This window comes from Diabrotica virgifera, chromosome 7 (assembly GCF_917563875.1).
Source record: "Diabrotica virgifera virgifera chromosome 7, PGI_DIABVI_V3a".
Taxonomy (NCBI): domain Eukaryota; kingdom Metazoa; phylum Arthropoda; class Insecta; order Coleoptera; family Chrysomelidae; genus Diabrotica; species Diabrotica virgifera.
Genome location: NC_065449.1, coordinates 164,115,403 through 164,139,139, shown reverse-complemented (window position 1 = coordinate 164,139,139; position 23,737 = coordinate 164,115,403). Strand labels below are relative to the sequence as shown.

The following is a 23,737-nucleotide window of genomic DNA, read 5'->3' as shown; positions in this document are numbered from 1 at the left end:
CTTAAAAAACAAAAAATATTACGTACTTTTATTTAATTGATAATATGTTCATAACAAAGCATCGAGATTCATTGATACAGCAAAAAGTAATCTAACTAAAAATTAATAAGAGTAAAAGAGTTGTGCTACCTGGAAAGCTTGGTGAATAAAATTGGCAGTAAAGAGAGTAAAACACAAAAGACGATAGACCTTGTTTAAAAAAAATTTAACTTTGTTAAATAGAAACCAGAAAAATGATAAATAGTAGGCCCAGACCAAAATCTCAGAACAAATAATCTTAAAACGCATAAATAATGAAACTATAGACTTTTTCTAAATTATGGTATAGCTTATACGTAAACAATGGTTACTCTCCACCTTTTGTGCTATCCCTAAGAATACAAATGCAAAAGAGTGCAGTTACAGAACAATATCATTACTAAGTAATACATGGTGGCGTCAATAAAAAACGGAGGTTTTTGTGTTCAAAAACGGACTAGGAACCAAAAATGCCTTATTTATTTTTAATGTGATGGCTCAAAGATGCATAGATATAAACGTTTATGTGACTGTTTGTTACGTTAATTTTGAAAAAGCATTTGACGAAGTTAGATATGAAAAATTAGTCCAAATTCGAAAGACAAAAACCATAAGGTACGGGGACTAAATAATAATAAAAGCCTTTACTGGAATCAAAGATCACAAAATGTAAAACCCAGTTCAAAAATTGAAATCATCACAGGAATTAGGCAGGGATCTATTATGTCTCTATTATGTACTATTCAATGTATATAGTGAATCCATTTTTGATGAAGCATTACTATCTGAAAGTGAAGGGAAAATAATTAATGGAAGAACTATTAACAATAAGATATACAGATGACACAGTGATTATGGCAAGCTGGTGAACAACTCCAACTACTGTTTAACAACACAAGCAGTTTCTGTGAATAATATAAAATGTATTTAACAAAATAAGAAAACAAAAATAAAAACAAGCATACGTTTGGGAGATGTAGGTATTGATAGAAAGGGTTGAAAAATATAAATACTTTGGAACATTAATTTTAGAAAATAATGATCAAAAGACAGAAATAACGGTCAGGATAGAATAGCAAAAAATACGATTGTAAAATTGAATATAATTCTCTGCAATAAAGACCTTAGATTAGAACGAGTAGTAACTATGAAATGTTACGTGTTTTCAAAACTACAATATGTAGGCACTTATAGACGGAGAGACAGCGCTAAAAAATCTCTTTAAATTTACTAAAGCTAAATTTTTCACAGTTGGTTACTGTGATTGTGTAGAGAAACATACTGCGGTCGGTCAAGCGAAACGTAGGACAGGGGTTACTGAGAGGGTATCAACGATGCTTTCCTACGAAGTTAATTAAATCCATTTACTAAGGCTGAAAATCAGTACGCACATTCAAAATTGAATATAAATAAAAGTTATTATAGTCGGTCAGCTGTATGACGGGACAGAGCCGGTCGGTCGGCCCCAATGAATGTACAGGGTTATTCACTATATTTTGACCCCCTTGTAAACTGCTTTATTTACAGAATTAGAAAAAAATGTAAAACACAAAAGTTAGTCGATTTTTTAATTATGATTTTTTGACATATATATCTTACTAGTGACGTCATCCATCTGGGCGTGATGACGTACTCGACTATTCTTTAAATGAGAATAGGGGTCGTGTACTAGCTCATTTGAAAGGTAATTTAAGTCTCTATACAGTACTATAAACATTAAGATCATTATTTATACAGGGTATCCAAAAAATGTTTTTGAATTATTAATTAAACAATTAATTTAATTAAAAAAAATTTTGGACACCCTGTATAATTAATCTTGTTAATGTTTATATTACTGAATAGTGAATTGACTAACCTTTTAAATGAGCAAGCAGTCGACCTCTATTCCCTTTTTAAAAAATTGTCGATTACGTCATCACGCCCAAATCGATAGCGTCACTAGTACGATATATATGTCAAAAAATCGTAATTTAAAAATCGAATAACTTTTGTATTTTACATTTTTTTCTAATTCTGTAAATAAAGCAGTTTACAAGGGGGTCAAAATATAGTGAATAACCCTGTACATTCACTGGGGCCAACCGACCGGCTCTGTCCTGTCCCATCATACAGCTGACCGACTATAATAACTTTTATTTATATTTAATTTAGAATATGTGTACTGATTTTCAGCCTTAGTAAATGGATTTAATTACCTTCGTAGGAAAGCAACTTTGACACCCTCTCAGTAACCCCTGTTCTACGTTTCGCTGACCGACCGCAGTATGTTTCTCTTCACAATCACAGTAATCAACTGTGAAAAATCCAGCTTTAGTAAATTCAAAGAGATTTTTCAGCGCTGCCTCTTTTACTATTAAAAGGTTGACACTGAAATAAAAACATATAAATAAACTACAGTCATTTGAAATGTGGTGTTACAGACGGATATTTTAATAGTATGGAGACAGAAGAAAACTGTCACGGAAGTATTGTGAGATGGGCAAAGAATACGAAATAATAAACACAATAAAACTAAGAAAGTTACAATACCTGGAATACGTAATGAGGGGACAGCAGTATGAAATGATAAGATTGATAATACACGCAAAGATAAAAAGACGACGAAGTGTACGAAGAAGAAGAGTATCAACGTTGAAAAATTTAAGCTGTTGGTTTACATGCATTTCAATATAACTCTTAAGAGCAGCGGTAGATAGAGTAATGATAGTAATTATGCTATCCAATACCCGATTGGCATACAGCATCTAAAGAAGAAAAAAACAGACCAATATGAAATCAGTTTTAGTGTATGAAGCAGAAGCTGGGCAGAATATTATGGCCAAAAAGAACCACAAGCGAAGAACTGTAAACGTTGACCTTATAGTGTAAGAGCTAGTGAACCCTACGACTAACGGTCGTCCTGTAAGGCTAGAAATTTGTCCAGTGATAATTCATAGCACACCAAGGTTAAAAACCATGACCAGGCAGGCATCAGCCGTGCACGTGTTCACGTGTATCTACCAGGTGAATCGAAAAGTGAAAATTTAGGGGGTAAAATAAACTTTCTCTTGTAAAGTTTAAATTTAAGTATGTGTTTGAGTAAGTCATTTAGAAGAAATGTGTACAATGACAGGCGATTCTGAAGAGCATAAGACCTTGCCAGGCGAGGGGAAAGATTAGGGGTTTTTCCTAAAATTATCTTTTTTGCAATCGAACAAAGTTTTTTTAGGTTTTTTGAATCATTCCAAACAGAAAAGGTCTTTAGTGACTTTTCTCTTAGGTTAAAAGTTCTTGTTATATAAGCGATTAAAAATTTTGAAAATTGCAAAATCGGCCATTATTAACCCTAAATCGGACATTTAACTAAAAATTTCAATGTTTCCAAGGTAGGTAGATATTCTTTAAACATTGATTGATGCAATCCCCAAGGGGAAAGGGCAAATTTGAAGGGAAATCCTCAGACAGGTCGATTTTTATTTTTAAATTAGGACTTTTGGCATATATATAATACTAGTGACGTCATCCATCTGGGCGTGACGACGTAATCGATGATTTTTTTAAATGAGAGTAGGGGTTGTGTGATTTCTCATTTGAAAAGTTATTTAATTCTCTATTCAGTAATATAAACTTTAACATAATTATTTATACAGGGTGTACAAACAATTTTTTTCTTCTTTTTGTCTAAATTAATTTAATACTTTTTTTTTGTACACCCTGTATAAATAATTATGTTAATGTCTTTATTACTAAATAGAAAATTAAATAACCTTTCAAATAAGCTATCACCCAACCCCTACTCTCATTTAAAAAAATTATCGATTACGTCATCACGCCCAGACGGATGACTTCACTAGTATTATATATATATATATATATATATATATATATATATATATATATATATATATATATATATATATATATATATATATACCAAAAAGACCTAATTTGAGAATAAAAATCGACCTGTCTGAGGATTTCTCTTTAAATTTGCCCTTTCCCGAGATAATGAATTTATGCAAACTCAAACGTCCTCACTTATACTACAGTGTCGCACCCGCTTGATTAGCAATTAAAAAACAAAGGGGTTTTCGATATTGCAAAAAACTCTTCAGGATATCATCAATCAATGTTTAAAGAATATCTACCTACCTTGGCAACATTGAAATTTTTAGTTAAATGTCCGATTTAGGGTTAAAAATGGCCGATTTTGCAATTTTCAAAATTTTGAATCGCTTATATAACAAAGCTATTAACTTAAGAGAAAAATCACCAAAGACCTTTTCTGTGTGGAATAATTCAAAAAACCTAAAAAAACTTTGTTCGATGCAAAAAAAATAATTTTAGGAAAAACCCATAATATTTCCCCTCGCCTGGCAAGGTCTTATGCTCTTCAGAATCGCCTGTGATTGTACACATTTCTTCTAAATGACTTACTCAAACACATACTTAAATTTAAACTTCACAGGAGAAAGTTTATTTTACCCCCTATATTTGCACTTTTCGATTCACCTGGTAGATACACGTGCACGGCTGATACCTGCCAGGTCATGTTTTTTAGCCTTGGTGTGCTATGAATTATCACTAGACAAATTTCTAGCCTTACCGGACGACCGTTAGTCGGAGGGTTCACTAGCTCTTAGACTATTACTTAAAATACCTTTTACAATTATATCACACCTCCGCTCAAAGAGTGTCATAACTCAAAAATTTTAAAATCGGTTTTATTGCACCAACAGTTTAATAAAATTATAAACTCCTATCTCACAAAGTGTCACGTCTATGAGTCAAGTATTTATTGTTAGGTGACACTAGTCACTAGTGTCATGTAGTGTCGTTAGATGACACTAGTCACTAGTCACTAGAAGAAAGTTGAATTTCTTCCACTTGTACTGTTTTAGCGGATAGTGTCAAATGTTTGATTTTTGTCAAGATTTTTAAATGTTTTTTTTTGGTAAATAGTACATTCTTTCACGGTTTTTGCTGTAAATTTTAAAGAACCAATTGGATTGACATGAAATTTGGCGTGCGCATAGCTAAAATGTCAAAGAAAAAAAGTGATATGGTGCCGATGTGTGCTTTTGCCCTGGGGGTGACTTTCACCCCATCTCGGGGGTGAAAAAATGTAGGTCCAAGATAGGTCCCGAAATGGATAAACTGACTAATTTTAAGCAACTTTTGTTCTATAGAGTTTTTTCACCAAATCAATATTTTCGAGTTATTTGCAAGCGGATATGTTCATTTTTCAACAAAATTTTTTAATTTAAATTAAATTAAATTAAATTTTTTAAATTTATTTATATATAAAATATCAAATAATAAATAACTCAAAACGTAGGCATTTTGTCGAAAAAAGTATTCCTACCAAAACTATAGCCTACAAATAAGTGAAAACAACGGTGTATCTATTAGGTCTCTATACCTAGCAAAAGCAGAGTTATAGCTAATGAAAAATAGGTTCATATTCGAAAAATTCCAAATAGAACAATTCAATGTAAAATACCCAAATAATCAAGCATTCTTGGAGAAAACACATTACAACTTTTTTAAAGCTTTATTTCTGTTTTAAAAAGAAATTCTAGCATCAAATGTAACCAAGTTACGCTCAAAATAAAGTTGGTCCCTTTTGTTTTGACAAAAAAAAATCAGGAAGATCACCCCCCAATTAGGAACTTAAATGAAATTAGTCGTTACCGCTTCACAAGTTACTGTACTTGTGTTGTGTTTATATGATCTGTAAGTTTCATTGATTCAAAGTGCTTATTTTTGAAAAAATTTAGTTTTAGAATAAAATTTTTAAAAATTTTAATTTTGAAAAAAATGCTTCTTTTCAAAATAACTTAAAAATTGTTAGAGATACCAAAAATCTTAAACAATAAAAAAAGTCGGCTTTACTTTTTTGAATATTTTGTATTATTTTGTTTTTCTGTAAGACAAAATTTGGTTAAAATTCGGTGTTTCTAAATGTGCATACACTCGTGATAAGTGACTCGTTCAAGCCCTTTTAACTACAGCTCTTTCAAAAATAAGGACTTTGAACCTCTGAAACTTACAGATCAATACATACGCGAATAAAAAACTTGTGAAGTGGTAACAATTAAATTCATTTGAAATGCTAATTAGGGGGTGATTTTCCCGATTTCTTGCCAAAAAAAAGGTACCAACTTTATTTTAAGCGTAACTTGTTTGATTACTTTACAATTGATGCTAAAATTTTTTTTAAAAACAAAAATAAGCATTTTTTGAACACTTTAAAAAAGTTAAAATGAGTTTTGCGCAAAAAAGTGCTTCGTTTTTTGGTTATGGCACATTAAAATATTCGATTTGGAATTTGACGAATATGAACCTATTTTTCATTAGCTATAACTCTGCTTCTACTACGTATAGTGACCTAATATATACACCATGTTTTTCACTTTTTTACTTGCTATATTTTTGATAAATTTTTTTTTGACTAAGTACTTACTTTTTGAGTTATTTGCGAAAAACCGTCTGAAAACGTGGTTATTTTGTAAAAAATGAACATATTCACTCGCAAATAACTCGAAAAGTATTAACTTGGTGAAAAAACTTTATAGAATAAAAGTTGCTTAGAACTAGTCATTTTATCTATTTCCGAAATTATTTGGAACATATATTTTTTACCCCCAAAAGGGGGTGAAACTCACCCCTAGGGCAAAAGCACACATCGGCACAATAACATTTTTTTTCTTTGACTTGTTAGCTATGTGCATGCCAAATTTCATGTCAATCCAAGCGGTTCTTTAAAATTTAAAGGTTTTGCAATATTTATAATAAATAATATTTGCATGTGGAACTAAAGAGCCGCAGCTTTACATCCAAAGAGCCGCAGGTTGCACTAGTGTCATTATACGATTATCCAAAATCAACGACGCACCGAACACAAACAGTGTCACATATCGACTTGTGCAAATAGTCCTGTCGCCAGTGGGGGTACAACGGCCTCTTTAATTTAGATGGACTTACCCAAGTTTTTTTATGTATTTTGACCCGTAGAACATGAATTTTTTGGGTAACAGTCGATCCGGATGTCGATAAGATTGTTATAAACAAAGAACTTGAGGAATCACATAACAGCGATTTTTCGCAAAACAAAACATTTTTTTGTATTTTTTGGGTCATTCTAAGCAAAAAATGTTTTTACAAGTTTTTTCGTAGGATGCATAGTTTTCGACATAAACGCGGTTGAACTGCCAAAAAATCGAAAAATTGCAATTTTTGAACCCGAATAACTTCTGATTGAAAAATAAAATAGCAATTCTGTTTACCGCATTTGAAAGATCAAGTCAACTTCTATCGCTTTTGATTAGTTTCATTGCTAAAAATTTATTTTTTTATTGTTAAACAAAGCTAAAATCACGTAGTGATTAAATGATGTTTTCAATGCATTTCTCATATTTGAAATCGCACGAGTAGGCGCGCATACACAATTTCTATGTAGATTACGTACATTGTTACGTACATATCATGTGCATCGGGCACGGGAAGCACTATGTGTTTATGGCTTTGTTTAACAAATAAAACCTTTATCTTTAGCAATGCAAATAATCAAAACCGATAGAATTTGACTTGAACTTTCAAATGCAGTAAGCAGAATTGCTATTTTATTTTTTAATCAAAAGTTATTCGGGTTAAAAAATTGCACTTTTTCGATTTTTTTAAAGTTCAACCACGTTTATCTCGAAAACTATGCATCCTACGAAAAAACTTGTAAAACCATTTTCTGCTGAGAATCACCCAAAAAATACAAAAAAATGTTTGGTTTTGCGAAAAATCGCTGTTATGTAATTCCTCAAGTTCTTTGTTTATAATAATCTTATCGACATCCGAATCAACTGTTACCCAAAAAAATTCGTGTTCTACGGATCAAAATAAATAAAAGAAACTTGGGTAAGTCCATCTGAATTAAGGAGGCCGTTGTACCCCCCCTGGCGACCGGACTAAAAGCATTTGTCCATCTAAGATGTTTATAAAGCGTCGTTTGTCGAGTTAAGACAGTATATGTGATTACTTTATTCAAAACAATCTGCGTATGTGCTCAAGAAAAGTGACACATTTATTACTTATTTATCTTTCTTTTTGCAGTATTTAGTGTTTAATGTTGTTACTTGTATGTTACGTCATTAAAAAGTATAAGTCTGTTAATCAGATAATAATAATGATATTATATTCTGTATTGCAAGTGTCACTTTTGATAAATAATATTTCGTAAATCTTTCGTTATTTTATCTGTATAGTGTCACAACCCAAATTATTTTTTTTAAATATACTTAATACGCTATTTTATAGAGCTTCAAAAACCATTTAGTGCGGCCGATATGTGATACAATTGCACATTTAATGATACAAGCATATAATTTGGACCACATATACTACACATATAAAGGATCAAATTTAGATATGAGGCCATCTCAGATTTTACCTTTTACAAAAATGGCGGGGATTCAAAATGGCGACTATACATATGTGACTAATAGCACGATAACTTTTGAACGAGACTTCAGATTTCAACCAAATTTGGTATATAGGTTCTTTTTTTTATTTACAAGATGGATGTGGTGAACCAGAAGAATCGGTTTACCAGAAGTTTTGTTTTTACTGGTTGTTTATGTAAAAAATATGTTTTTTTCCATTTTTTTCCTCTGTATATATTAATTTTTCAAAAAGGTAATACCGCAATTGAATAGAGCATAAAATTATTTTGTAAAAAATATTTTGAAAATTTTAGTTATGTTAATTACCATTTAATAATTGCATAATGTATCTTCACATGTACCTATGTGTGACAGATTCGTACAAATATTATAAGAATTATTGTGAATTTAATCGTAGAAGCATGTAATTTGGACCACATATACTACACACATCAAGGTTCAAATTTAGATAAAAGGCCATCTCAGATTTTACTTTTTACAAAAATGGCGGGCATTCAAAATGGCGACTATACATATGTGACTAATAGCACGATAACTTTTGAACGAAAAGTCCGATTTCAACCAAATTTGGTATAAAGGCTCTTCTTTTGATGTGCAAGACCAAAGTCTTGAACCGGAAGAATCGATTTACCAGAAGTTGTGTTTTTCCTGATTTTTATGTAAAAACATGTTGTTTTTCTAATAATTCTTTCAACCTGTATATATTAATTTTTTAAAAAGTTAATACCGGCGTTGAAAAGAGCGTAAAAATATTTTTAGACATTATTTTGAACTCTTTAGTTACGTTAATTACCAATTAATAAATGCATAATATATCTTCACATGTACCTATAAACCTATGTGCTGCAGATTCTTGCAAATAATATAAGAATTATTGTGCATTTAATGGTTATATCATATAATCTGGACCACACACACACTACATATACAAAGATTCAAATTTAGGTATAAGGCCATCTCAGATTTTATCTTTTACAAAAATGGCGGGCATTCAAAATGAATCTGACGCACACAGGTACATCTGAAGATACGTTATGCATTTATTAAATTGTAATTAACATAATTAAAAAGTTCAAAATCTCTAGTAAAAATTATGTTTACATTTTTTTCAATGGCGGTATTAACTTTTTGAAAAATTAATATTTACAGGGTGAAAGAATTGAAAAAAACAACAGATTTTTACATAAAAAAAATAGTAAAAACACAACTTCTGGTAAACCGATTCTTCCGGTTCAATACCTCGATCTTATTCATCCAAAAAACAACCTTGATGACAAATTTGGCTGAAATCGGACTTTTCGTTCAAAAGCTATCGTGCTATTACTCACATATGTATAGCCGCCATTTTGAATACTCGCCATTTTTGTAAGAGGCAAAATCTGAGATGGCCTCATATCGGAATTTGAACTATTGCATGTGTAGTATATGTGGTCCAAATTATATGCTTCTACCGTTAAATTCACAATAATTCTTATAATATTTGCACGAATCTGCCACACAAAGGTACATGTGAAGATACGTTATGCATTTATTAAATGGTAATTAACATGACTAAAAAGTTCAAAATATTTTCTAAAACATATTCTTACGCTCTTTTTAATGGTGGTATTACCATTATGAAAAATTAATATATACAGGGTAAAAAAATTGAAAATAAATTATTTACATAATATAAAAGAGTTTTACATGATAAACCAGGAAAAACAGAACTTCTGGTAAACCGATTCTTCCAGTTCACGACATAGACCTTGTAAATCACAAAAAGAACCTATGTACCAAATTTGGTTGAAATCGGACTTTTCATTCAAAAGATATCGTGCTATTAGTCACATATGTATAGTCGCCCATTTTGAATGTCCGCCATTTTTGTAAAAGGCAAAATCTGAGATGGCCTCATATCTAAATTTGTACCTTTATATGTGGTATATGTGGCCCAATTTATATGCTTGTATCATTAAATGTGCAATTCTTATAAATATTTGCACGAATCTGCCGCACTAATTGTAACTGACTAAAATAGTTATTATTCTAATGTTATTCATTTTTGAATACAACCCGAAAATGTTGTAGGACAAAGTTTAAACGTCGTTTTCACGAAACTTTGCTTTTTCGACTTATGACACTCTTTGAGCGGAGGTGCGATATTCTGATGATAAAGAAATTGGATAATTATTTAATAAAAATGACTTACATTTAACTCCAAAACAACACCCAAACAGTAAGTAGTAATAGAAATAAGATAGGTTGTGATCACAATTCCCAGAGTTAGAATGTAGTGAACCCTCGGTGATATAGGAACGTTGGGGTCTCTTCCTAGTATGGAGTTTTCTATAACTTCCCTTGTAACAAAACACTCGATGGGGTATGTTAGTAAAATTTGGACGCTAAAAAGAAGGCGGCTGACGTTCATGAGGTCGTCATCCCAGCAATAATTTTCCAGTAAATCTCCTACAAAATAACATTTGATATTTTATTGTCAATTTTATTTTCAACAATTGATATTAAATATGTACAAATACCTCATTAATATTGTTTATCTACAAGTATCTGCTTACATTGCTGAAATCGAATCTTATGATTGTATTGTATATTAATAATATAGGTATGCAAAGTCCGCAGATAGTGTGCCACTTTTTTTATAAACAAAATGGCGCCCGAAGATCGTGTTTTTTTCAATTTTTGCTCTATAACTCCAAAGATTTTAACTTTATACCAAAAACACCCAAATCAAAATTAGCCATAATTAAATTCTGCATAGAGACGTGTTTTTTCCGATTTACTTCGAAGAAAATTTTCCCCGGAAAATGCGTGTTTTTCCAACAAAATCTTTAATTTTCAACTAAAATTTTTCATAAGTAATTGTTTATCAATAATTAAATAACTTGGTATTCTAAACGCTCTTTCCGTATATATTATAACCCCAGATGCCGATGGAAATCGAATGAACAGTTTAGCAACAATTGAATTGTTAATTAAAAATTTACGATCGCTATAATAACCACAATAATTATGGTAAAAAAGAATAACTATGATTGTTGTATAAAAAGATACTGTACCTAGCTAATGTACTTTACAGAATTGAAATTAATTTATTATAACAAAACAAAGGTAAGTTTGACATTTTTAACAATGCGTTAGTTAGATGGCTCTACTCGAGATACTTGGGAACAAAAAAAGAATGAAGAAAATTGCTCCATGGGAAGCCGAGAAAATGCATTTTTTTAACGTATACCGATTTTAAACTTTGAGATTAGATTTTCTCCAACCTAATTTTTGATTGGAATTTTGCTATTTTTGGCAATTTTCACTCGTAATATATAGTTTTTATTATAATAATAGATGTTATGAGTATTTTAAAGATATGAAAATTGGTGTGGAGAAAGAGGAGAAAAATAAAAGGTGATGGTTCGAAAATTGTGATCCTACTGTTTATATCTTTACCGTAAATGCCGGTCAACTTTGACCGGTTGTATCTCAGGAACCAGTCATCACAATTAAACGTTTTTTCAAGTACCGTTTTCATGATTTAATTTAATTTAATATTTCTCGAGATATTCTATTTGTTTATAAGCCAAAAAATTGTTTATAGTTTTAAAATAGTCCGCTTAAATCGTCCAGTTTTATTATGTAAAGTACATTAGATAGGTACAGTGTACTTATTTTTATACAAAAATCATAGTTTTACTTATGTATCATAATTATTGTGGTTATTATAGTGACCGTAAATTTTTAATTAATAATTCAATTGTTGCTAAACTATTTATCCAATTTCCATCGGTTTCTGGAATTATAATATATACGAAAAGAGATTTTATATTACCAAGTTATTTAATTATTGCTAAACAATTACTTATCTAAAATTTTAGTTGAAAATTAAAGTTTTTGTTGGAAAGACCGGCATTTTCCAGGAAAAATTTTCGTCAAAGTAAAGCGGTAAAAACACGTCTCTATACAGAATTTAATTACGGTGAATGTTTATTTGGGTGTTTTTGATGTAAAGTTAAAATCTTTGGAGTTATAGAGCAAAAATTCAAAAAAAAACACAATTTTCGGGCGCCATTTTGTTAATAAAAAAGTAGCACACTATCTGCAGACTTTACATACCTATATTATTAATATACAGGGTGTCCAGAAACTCTACCGACAAACGAAGACAGGAGATTTTTCAGATAATTTTAAGATAATTTAACCTAATTCACTTAGTCCGAAAATGCTTCCTAAGGGAGCTAGAGCTCTTTGAAGATGGCGTCTTGTAATTAGTTTTTCTTAAATACCTCCAGAACGCTTCTAGTTAGAAAAACGAAAATTGGTACACCTATTTACCTTCCAGAGATAAATCGATTCCATCCAGTGTCAATTGCTAGTACCAGTCATTGGCGTCCGTTTTGGGGAGGGCAACAGTTATTTTATCGCATAACTTTTTTAGCTTTAAGTTGTATGCATTGCTGACACTGGATTATGAAATTTTAAAGTATTCTAGTACTAAAAGGTACTCTTGTTTTAAATCGGTAGGACACACCGTTTTCTAGAAAAATCGATTTGAAAACTTTTCGCATTTTGAATTAAAAAAATAATTTCAAAAAAAAACTGTTTGGAAAGACGAAAACTGGTACATTTATTTATATTCCAGAGATAAATCGATTTCATTAATTGCGAATTTTGAGTACTGGTCATAGGCGTCCGTTTTGGGTAGGTCAACAGTTATTTTATAGCATAACTTTTTTGTCTTGAATTTTTGAGCATTTTTGACACTAGATTATTAAATTATGAGGTATTCGAGTACTAAAAGTTACTCTTACTTTATGTTGGTAAAATATTTCGTTTTTTGTTGAAAAGCTCTTTCAATTTTTTTTCAAATTCCAAGAACGAAAAACTTTCAAATCGATTTTCCTAGAAAACGGTGTGTCCTACCGACTTAAAGTAAGAGTACCTTTTAGTACTAGAATACCTCACAGGTTAATAATCCGGTGTCAAAAATGCATAAAAGTTAAGGACAAAAAAGTTATGCGATAAAATACCCGTTGCTCTACCCAAAACGGACGCCTATGACCGGTACTAGAAATTTGCAATGGATGGAATCGATTCATCTCTGAAAAGGTAATACGCATACCAATTTTTGTTTTTCTAAATAGAAGCGTTCTGGAGGTATTTAAGAAAAACTAATTTCATGACGCCATCTTCAAAGAGCTCTAGCTCCCTTAAGAAGCGTTTTCGGACTAGGTGAATTGGGTTAAATTATCTTAAAATTATCTGAGGAATCTCCTGTCTTCGTTTGTCGGTAGAGTTTCTGGACACCCTGTATACAATCATAAGATTCGATTCCAGCAATAAAATTGCTGGTAAATAACTTTTCCTTGTATTTTCCTAATTAGCCCAGAGTCAGAGTAATATGTTTATTAGATATGTAAGGTTGTATTGATTAAAATTTATATTCATGATTTTTTTAACTAATATTATTATTTAATATGAATGACTAGTCGAGAAATAGGTGATGCAATAAACTTTTCTTCGATTGGAAAATTAATAAGGTGTACCTAATACATAACCTAAGTTATGTACATACAGGATGTCCGGACGAAAACGAAACACAGGCATTATCAGGAACTACGATAACATTTTTGAAATACCTAACGACAAGTCAATTTTTTTTTAACAAGGAAATATTTTTCCGGTATTTTCGATTATTTTAGAATGGTAAGAATGGGGGCCAAATAAAATATCATTTGAAACCCCTTGCATTCCCTATACATTAGTGTATATTTTTTAACTACGAGCTTAGTTACTTGATTTAGTACGCCAACGGTTTAAATTTTAATTTCTTGCTTCACATAGCTTTTGTTCCTTTTTGTTTTTCATTTGTCACGATAATTAAATTATATTATGAACACATATTATAACGTGAAATTACACGATTGTGTATTCCATTCTTGAAATAATAGATATCGTTTCGTTATATACACACCCCAACTTATAAGGAATCACCATGTATTTCAAAGCAATATCTATTTCTTTTGAAAAAATTTGTTATTGTTGCGAAGAATAAGGGTTTTTATTGAAAATAAACAAATCGATAAGACAATCAGATAGTACAGCTCGGAACGGTATAGGTTATTTGCTTGAGTTGCAAATTGAACGAAAATAAATAAACTAACTTTTGCGTCCAAAAACGAAAATATGCCTCATGTGGGGTTACAGAACTTACAATGGGGAAAGATTATTGGTCTTGTGGAGCAAGTAATGTTCTCAGAGGGACATAGCTGTAGAACTAGGCGTAATACAGGGCGCTCTTTCCAAACCCTATGCTAGGAACAGGAACTAAAAAGCTCAAAAATAAAGCAAGGAAAAGTCGCCAAAAAGTAATAACGGCTCGACACGATCGTTTAATTGTCCAATCAGCTGGAAGACACCTACCCATTTCCCACCTTCAGCTCTAAAGGCAGCTTTTGGAAGCTACAGGTGTAACTGTTTCCGTTGAAACGATAAGAAGAAGAGTTCATATCAAGAAGTATATAGCAGGAGACCGTTATGGGTTCTCGAGTTATCCAGGCAGCACAAGATTGATCGCCTAAATTGGTGTCTTCACCACCAAAACTGGAACATTGGGAATTGACAAAATGTGCTATTTTCAGAAAAAGTCAGTATTTCTGTAAAATCAGATGACCCACAAAATCGCGTACTTAGTGGTCGAAGAAGACAAGCAAGAACTAAAACTGTCAGGTCTGTTCACAAATATATATGGGGAACTGTAATGTTCTGGAGAGGAATTGTGATCCGTGAAAAAACTCCTATAATTTTCATCCAATAAACTTTAACTGCTCACAGGTATGTTGATAACCTGTAGTTAGGGTCTGGAGAGGTGCAACAGGATAAAATTTAATTTTCATGCATGATAATGGACCTTCACATACCATTAGAGTGACTAGAGACATCATTAAAGCAGAAGGTATTCCTTGTTTGGAGTGGCCTGCTTGCTCACCCGAGCTTAACCCCATAAAGTATTTGTGGGATATGCTTAAAATAAAACTTTGAGCTCAGCGAGATAATCCACAAAACACCGCACGGCTAGTACAAGCTGCTCTTGAAGAATGAAGGAGAAAATTTAATTTACGTGCATGATAATTGACCTCCACATACCATTAGAGTGACTAGGGACATCATTAAAGCAGAAGGTATCCCTTGTTTGGAGTGGCCTGCTTGCTCACCCGAGCTTAACCCTATAAAGTGTTTGTGGGATATGCTTAAAATAAAAATTAGAGCTCGCCGAAAAAATCCACAAAACACCGCACGGCTAGCGGCGAGTACAAGCTGCTCTTGAAGAATGAAGCAACCTATCACAAAAAAAATGTTGATAATTTGATTAGGAGCGTGCCCACGTAAACAAGCTTGCATAAGGATCAGAGGTGATAACACTGACTACCAAAAAAAAAACAAAGAAAATAAATAAAAACAATTTAAACATTATTCGTTTTACATGGAATTTTTTTATGCTATTGACTTTAAAACAAGTAGTTTCAATTTGTTTGTTAAATACTTTATTGTTTTATTTTATTTTTATGTATTTGTTATTAAATTGCTTTAAAGTAAATATTGTTTGACTTCGTGTGTTTGTTTTTTTAAATTCGCGCAAAATAATAAGAAATATTAGATGATTCCATATAAGTTTGGGTGTGTGTGTATATTATGAACAATAAATGTGCCAATAAGACATCTTAGTAGTCTAATTTACGACAGAAGATTTAAGAAATTCAAGATGTAGGTCAAACAAAATGAACTGAACGGCCCGTAGGTAATTAACCTACTAAAGTTGGAGTATTAGGACATGTTGTTCTGAAGCTATTTCCTGGTGGCATTTTTATAATCAACTATTTTTAATGGGAATAAGCCACAATTTTACCAAAAAAATGATTTTAGTAGTATTTTGTATTTTGACAACGAAACCCGATTTGGGCTTCGAAACGTTAATAAAATCATTTTTTTTTTTGGTAAAATTGTGGCTTATTCCCATTAAAAATAGTTGATTATTAGGACATGTTCCATGAGAGGATTCCATGTTAAGTACGAGGAAAATAGCAGATATATCTGGAATCAACCAAACTAACGTCCAAGTTATTTTGAAGGAACAAATTCCGTCCATATAAAATACACTTGCAGGAACTTAATTAGGATGATCAACCGCCGCGCCGTTTAAGAGTTTTGTGAAAGACAGTTTCGGAAACGAAATACGTGCCTGAAAGTGGCTCTTTTAGCACGGCCGGCCGGGCCGGCCCGGCCGTAGAAAAACTTATTTTTTAATAGATTTGTTATGAAAAATTTTAATTAAAAATCGAAATTAAGCATAATTTTTAGTAAAAATAGCAATAAAAATCAATTGTCTACCTTGGGAATAAGCTTTAAATGTTGTGTATCCTGCTATTCCAAACATTATAGCTACAACCAAGCTGGCAAAAATTGAAGCGTGGGTCACTATTTCCCATTTTTTCTGGTTTGCATCAGCGATTGAGCTGTAGATTAGAAAGGTGTTGTGGTGACACATAAACGCTAAAAACAATTTATTATATAAATTAAAACTAAGCAATAACACAAAGTGTTTTTTTGGGTTTTCGTATCTTTCTGATCTATATGATAGACACGAAAGAGCTAAATATTATCAGATTTGAGAAAAAGTAACAAATAAATTGGAGAATAAGTTTAAGATCAGTCTAAAGAAAAATACACTACACATCTGTTAAATTCTTCATTAGTAATATAGGGTTAATGTTCACTTAAGTGCAGAAATGTCTAGACTTCAAAATTCTAATTCTAAAAATCTCTCAAAAGACTCTTGGTCTAAAAGGAGCTTTCTTCAAAAAATACACTCAGAATGGTAAAGAGACACTGATACAACTTTTTAGGATGCACTTTTCTGTGTCTAAAACAAAACTGATATCACTAGACACATGGCAGTATATTGTACTGGATTACGACGACGTGACGTATTGGTTTAGGGAAAAGTGGCGTGTGTCAAAAGAAGTGGTGAACCTGGACAAAATTAAATGGTCTTACTCCTTTAAGCCATATAAATCATCAGATCTGGACAGTATTTATACCATATGTCCATAGAACGGAAATGATCTGTACAAAAAATTATATATGATACTACAAGCTAGATGAGGAATGCGGTACATACCAAACGCATGAAGGCTAATAAGTGTAAGTGCAAACCTAACAAAACGACAGAAAAAAGCGAAGTATCTGAGCCTGATAAGTCTGACGACATTCACACTGCGGCTAAAAAAACTGCAGGATTAGCATATTAGAGATGTATTGGTTGAAAGATTGAAAGATTAGGGATAGTAGATATGGGTATCGAGCAGGACACTCTACGGAAGCTGCACTACTGCAACAATTCCATACAGAGAGTGGAGTACGTTCTGAGAAACTAAAAGATAATGTTAGGTGCATTTCTCAGTAAAAGGGAGTATTCGACAATACCTCTTACGAAGCAATCACAAGGGGTATTCATCTAAAAGTAGTAAACAAAACAAAGTGTAGAAGAGAGAAATTTACGTAGAAGATTTAGAAATTTAAAATCTCGTGAATATTACTTACAAAACAGTTTTGTAACATGATCTACGATATAAATTTAATACAAAGTATTTAATAAATGGTATGATATGATATAAAATAAGAACTCTTACCAAAGGCCATTATTCCAATAGCGGGAATAATATCTTTATTGATAAATTTCCATGAATCGGGATGAGAGGGTCTAAAACAGGATTGATAATACAGTGTGGGCCAAAGAAAACAGTCCACCTCGATCTTTGGCAGTAGTTATTAGATTTTAAGGAAATGCCGAAACAGGCCGATTTTTGATCTAAAGGGGGCAAATTTTTAGGGTACATACATCTGTCATTATTTGTCAACCCACTTAATTTTAAATAGGGAATAGGGATCGTGTGCTATTCCCTGTTATGTCGGTAATTCAATTCTCTATTGAGTAATATTAACATTGACATAATTATTTATACAGGGTGTCCAAGAAAAATTATTTTGAATTAAATGAATTGACACAAAAAAAGGAATGTATGTAATTTATTTAACTCAAAATACATTCTACTGCTGACAGAAAACAGAAAAAAAAATTTATTTTATAAATAAACATTGTTTGTTGCTTAAATTCAATATTCAACCTACCAAGAGACAGATAGGTGGCAGCTTGAACACTGAAATCAAGCGAAAATTAATATTTATTTATCAAAAAATATTTTTTTTCTGTTTTGTGACAGCAGTAGAATGTATTTTAAATTAAATAAATTACATACATTCTTCTTTTTGTGTCAATTAATTTAATTAAAACATTTTATTCTTGGACAACCTGTATAAATAATTATGTTAATATTTAGATTACTGAATAGAGAATTGAATAACCTTTTAAATGAGCTAGCACACGACCCCTATTACCTATTTAAAAATAAGGGGTGGGGAGTGGAAGGGAGGAAGTTGATAAATGACAGATATATGTACCGTAAAAATGTGTCCCCCTTAGATCAAAAATCGACTTGTTTCGGCTATTAAAAATCTAATAACTACTGCCAAAATCGAGGTGGACTGTTTTCTTTGGCCCACACTGTATAATGCGTTAAAAACAAACTTGTAAAGAATTGAAATATTGATATTTAATAAAGACGCAAAAAATTTAAGCGAACGATTAAACTTAGTTTTTTGTGCTCTTTGCAAATATGCAAACGGATTTTGAAAATTTCAATATTTATACAGGTTTCCAAGGTTAAAATTACTTTATATTTTTTTTTGTTAATCCTGACCTACACTTTACTTGAAATAAGTAAGTGGGTCGTTCCAATGTAGTAAAAAAGTATTGATTGTTTTTAAAATACGTATTTATTCATTAAAATTAATAATTTATTAATAAAAGTTAATAATACCTGCTTTTTAATCTCCGAGTTCTCAAAACATTTAATCTAATTTTAAAATTTCAGTCATTCAATTCTCTACAAAAAATTAAAAACTTAGTTTTTTGGGTTCTTTTAAAATAAGTAAACGGATTTTGAAAATTTCAATATAAAGGCTATTGTTTTAAAGTCACAATTACCAACTTTACATTTTTTTGTGATTAATAAGTGGGCCGTTTGAATGAGACCTATTTGTATCAAATATCAAGAAATATACAAGATGAGCAAACCGATAAAATACCCTGTAACTCGGTTATAAAAACCGTTATAGCCGATGAAGTTTCCCTCATTCCTAGAATTTATTTTTTTTTTTTTTTTCGTTTTTGTACGTTCTATGCTATTAAGATTTAGCGCAAAAATATTTTGAAAAAAAAAAATATTTTACTGTTATGTACACTAAACCTACGGGTCTATAAAACATAGACACAATATACTGGGTGTTTCATTGGGAAAGTAACATACGTTAACTGTACAAAGAGGACACTTAGGGTGTCTCAAAAACACCATACTTAATGGGTCTTACTTCATTAATAATAAAGATACTGGGTGTTTTAGCTATTTTGACATTTTCTTAATTGGTTGATAACTTTTTAACCACACACTATAAATATTCATTTTGTATTTGGCACACAAATATTCTTTAAGGTGTACATTAATGTATTTACAATTGTAAAAACTACAGATCTGAATTAAAAAATATTGGAAAATTTTTCCGACCCAAATACAACAACATATACATTAAATTTTTTTAAAATGCATTTTGCATTTGAAAAGAGTATAAAAAACTAAATTTAGTGGCATACTTTGAATTTTCGGCAAAATGATTTTTCTGGTAATATTTTGAATTTGAATTCTGAAATTATGTGAATTGCGAGAGCTCTAAGTAGAAAAAAATTGAAATGCAACTTATAACTTGTTAACCACACTGAATATTTATTTTATATTTAACACCGAATATTTTTTAAGGTGTTTAATGAATTAATTTATTTACAATTATAAAAAACCCAAGGCCGAATTAAAAAATATTGGAAAAATGTTACGACCCAAAAAACACCCTGTACATTAAATTTTTTAAAATGGCTTTTGCTTTGAAAAGAGGTTAAAAACTAAATTTAGTGGTATACGCTGTGAGCTCGTACGTAGAGGGGATATTTACAAATTCGCGAGCGCCAGTAGTGACAGGTCTGTAAAACTTTACCGGAAAGGACATCGCACACATCTTATGGAAAATATAATGTCACTCATATTCAATAAAATTTATACGATTAGATTCGTTTTAATCTAACGATCAATTCTTATCATTGCGCCAACTCTTAATTATGATTAATTACGGCGCAAATTGCAATTAAAGTTTATCGAAATCACATTTTTGGAGTCCATAAAATGTTAGTTTACAATCATTATTGCTCTGAGTGCTATTCATAACAGCTTAAATCCCGCTGTGCCTAAGCGGATTAGTGAAACTAATCCGCTGATTTATGGAGTACCGAAAATCTGGGTATTTTAAAATATTTTTTCTCTCTCTAACTTATGTACCTACCCATTTGATTTCAGATTTATTTATATCAATTTCTGCTCTTATTTTTGAAAATAGAGAGTTGGCGCAATGATAAGATTTGATCGTTAATTTAAAACGAATCTATTGGTATAAATTTTATTGAATTTGAGTGACATTATATTTTCCATAAGATGTGTGCGATGTCCTTTGACATAAATGTCAAAGTGATTAATGTAAAATTAAAATTAAAAACATTACTTATAAAAAATATTAGGTAGTCAAAGCTGTGGTATATATTTTTACCTTAAATATACTTATGTTTTAAATACTGAATTTAAGTTTTTTTACTGTTCCGTAATATGTAATTATAAATTATTCTATTAATCTTAGCGCCATCTACACGATAATTGTGAAAGTATCCGAAGTAAGAAATTCATATTTTATCAATAGAACGTCAAAATTATTAGCAAAATCTTAAAAAAATCGATTAAAATTTAATTACTTTTTTGCGTTGTAAATATTAAGCGATAACAATTAAATAATAAATTTAAAAATTACCGGTGAAAGTTGAATTAGTAATCCGCTAGGAGCGCCACCAGCGAAGCTCAGAGCGTATACTTTGAACTTTTGGCAAAATGATATTTCTGGTAAAATTTTGAATTTGAATTCTGAGTTCTAAGTAAAAAAATTAAAATGCGAGTTAATTTTACACCCTAACCGGTGAACTGTATTTAAATCTTTTAGAAAATATTTTACCAGTACTTCTAGTTGATGAAAATATCAATTCAGGTGCAATATATACTTTCAACATGGTGGTGGTTCACCACACTACCGACGCATGTTTAGAGATTTTTTATCCGACAATTTTCCCAATAAATGGATTGGTAGAGGTGGTCCTCATGCCTGGCCTTCACGATCATGTGATTTTAATCCTATCTATTATTATGTTTGGGGATATCTAAAATCCCAAGTTTATAACGAGGAAATAAACAGTAGGGAAGAACATATTGATCGGATTCGAGACGCCTTCCAAGAAATGAAGAATAACCCTGACGAGATTAGGTAGTCACTTATACAAATAACAAGCAGGGCAATATTTTGCCTTCAACAAGGTGGTGGCCAGTTTGAACAATTACTATAGTTTTGATAAATTATTTTTCAGGAAATTTTTTCTGTTTATTTTTTTAATTTTTAAGAGAGTTCGTTGATAAAAGTTATGTATTTCTTTAGGACTCTTTATTATTTATTCATTAATAATTAAAGGTGAATATTTGTTATGAATTATTTGTAGCCATAATAAAAAAATACTGAAATATTGGTATTAAATAATGGTATTAATTAAAATTGTGTCACATTTAAATTTTTTTTACTTCGAGCTTCGCAAATCACAAAATTTCAGAATTCAAATTCAAAATTTTACCAGAAAAATCATTTTGCCGAAAATTCAAAGTGTACCACTAAATTTAGTTTTTCATCTAATTGTTCAAATTCAAAATTCATTTAAAAAAAAGTTAATATACAGGGTGTTTTTTGGGTCGGAACCTTTTTCCAATATTTTTTAATTCGGCCCTTAATTTTTATAATTATAAATAAATTATGTGATTGGACACTCTAAAGAATATTTGTGTGTTAAATATAAAATAAATATACAGTGTGGTTAACAAGTTGTAAGTCGTATTTCAATTGTTTTCTACTTCAAGCTCTCGCAATTCACATAATTTCAGAAGTTGAATTAAAAATTTTACCAGAAAAATAATTTTGCCGAAAATTCAAAGTATACCACTAGATTTAGTTTTTCATCAACTTTTCAAATGCAAAATCCATTTTAAAAAAATTTAATGTACAGGGTGTTTTTGAGTCGGAAAAATTTTCCAATATTTTTTAGTCCGGACCTGGATTTCTTACAATTGTAAAATTAATTATTGATTGTACACCTTAAAGAATATTTGCTAAATATAAAATATAACTGCCAAATATAAAATAAATATACAATGTGGTTAAAAAGTTATGAAAAAATAAGAAAATGGCAAAATAGATAAAACACCCAGTTGTTATTAATGAAGTAAGACGTATAGTATTGTTGAGATCGTCTAAGTGTCCTCTCTCTACATTTAATGTATATTACTTTTCCAATGAAACACCCTGTATAAAAGCATGAAATATGCATTTGAATTATTTGAAATTTTTAAATTTGTTGGACCTAAACTAAAAAAAAATTAAAAAAAATACGTTTTTGGTGGTAGGGGGAGGGAGGAGTTAAAATTGTGCTGAATCTTATTTTTTAATCACTTAAGTAGAACAAAAAATAAAAAAAATTAATTCTGGTATTAAAGGCATTTTGCCTATATTAACGGGGGACACCTGTTAAATATATTAAGTGGTTGATTAAACTTCCCTTACATTTAAAATTTTATTTAAAACTCTCGCTACTATTAAGTTTTAAATATTATTATATATACCTACTTACACAATATCACCTATTGTTCCCATCCTCAGAAATATTGCAAACAAAATAAATACGACGCAGATAAGACTTAAAAATGATACTTTTGCTAATTTTGCTACATCCCTGTATAGACAAAGAGGAATAGTTATTAACAACGTGGCTATCAATACTATAACTTCTCTTTTGGCAAATAACGATTCTGGTCCAATTCCCGTCAGTCTTATTATCACTTTAGTTACCGTATCACCTACAACGATATTGTAGGATACCATTGCTGAAAGGAAAAAATTATGAAAATAGGACAAATATCTAAAATAAAATACAGTCAACTCCCGTTTATCCGCGAGCGGTTTATCCACGGGGCGGATTATCCGCGACTCTGAAG

General features: G+C 30.9%; 1 protein-coding gene across 1 annotated transcript in view; it reads right to left on the bottom strand.

Annotated features, from left to right (window-relative positions):
• The window catches only part of LOC126888846 (putative sodium-coupled neutral amino acid transporter 11), a 128,282-nt gene that overhangs the window by 33,326 nt on the left and 71,219 nt on the right, over positions 1-23,737 (bottom strand). Inside the window, exons 5-8 of the mRNA XM_050657272.1 lie at positions 23,374-23,626; positions 18,134-18,204; positions 16,833-16,994; positions 10,648-10,904 (exon numbers count right to left, since the gene is read on the bottom strand). Of these exons, the coding sequence (XP_050513229.1) occupies positions 10,648-10,904; positions 16,833-16,994; positions 18,134-18,204; positions 23,374-23,626 (743 nt within the window). The remainder of the gene's footprint in view (positions 1-10,647; positions 10,905-16,832; positions 16,995-18,133; positions 18,205-23,373; positions 23,627-23,737) is intronic.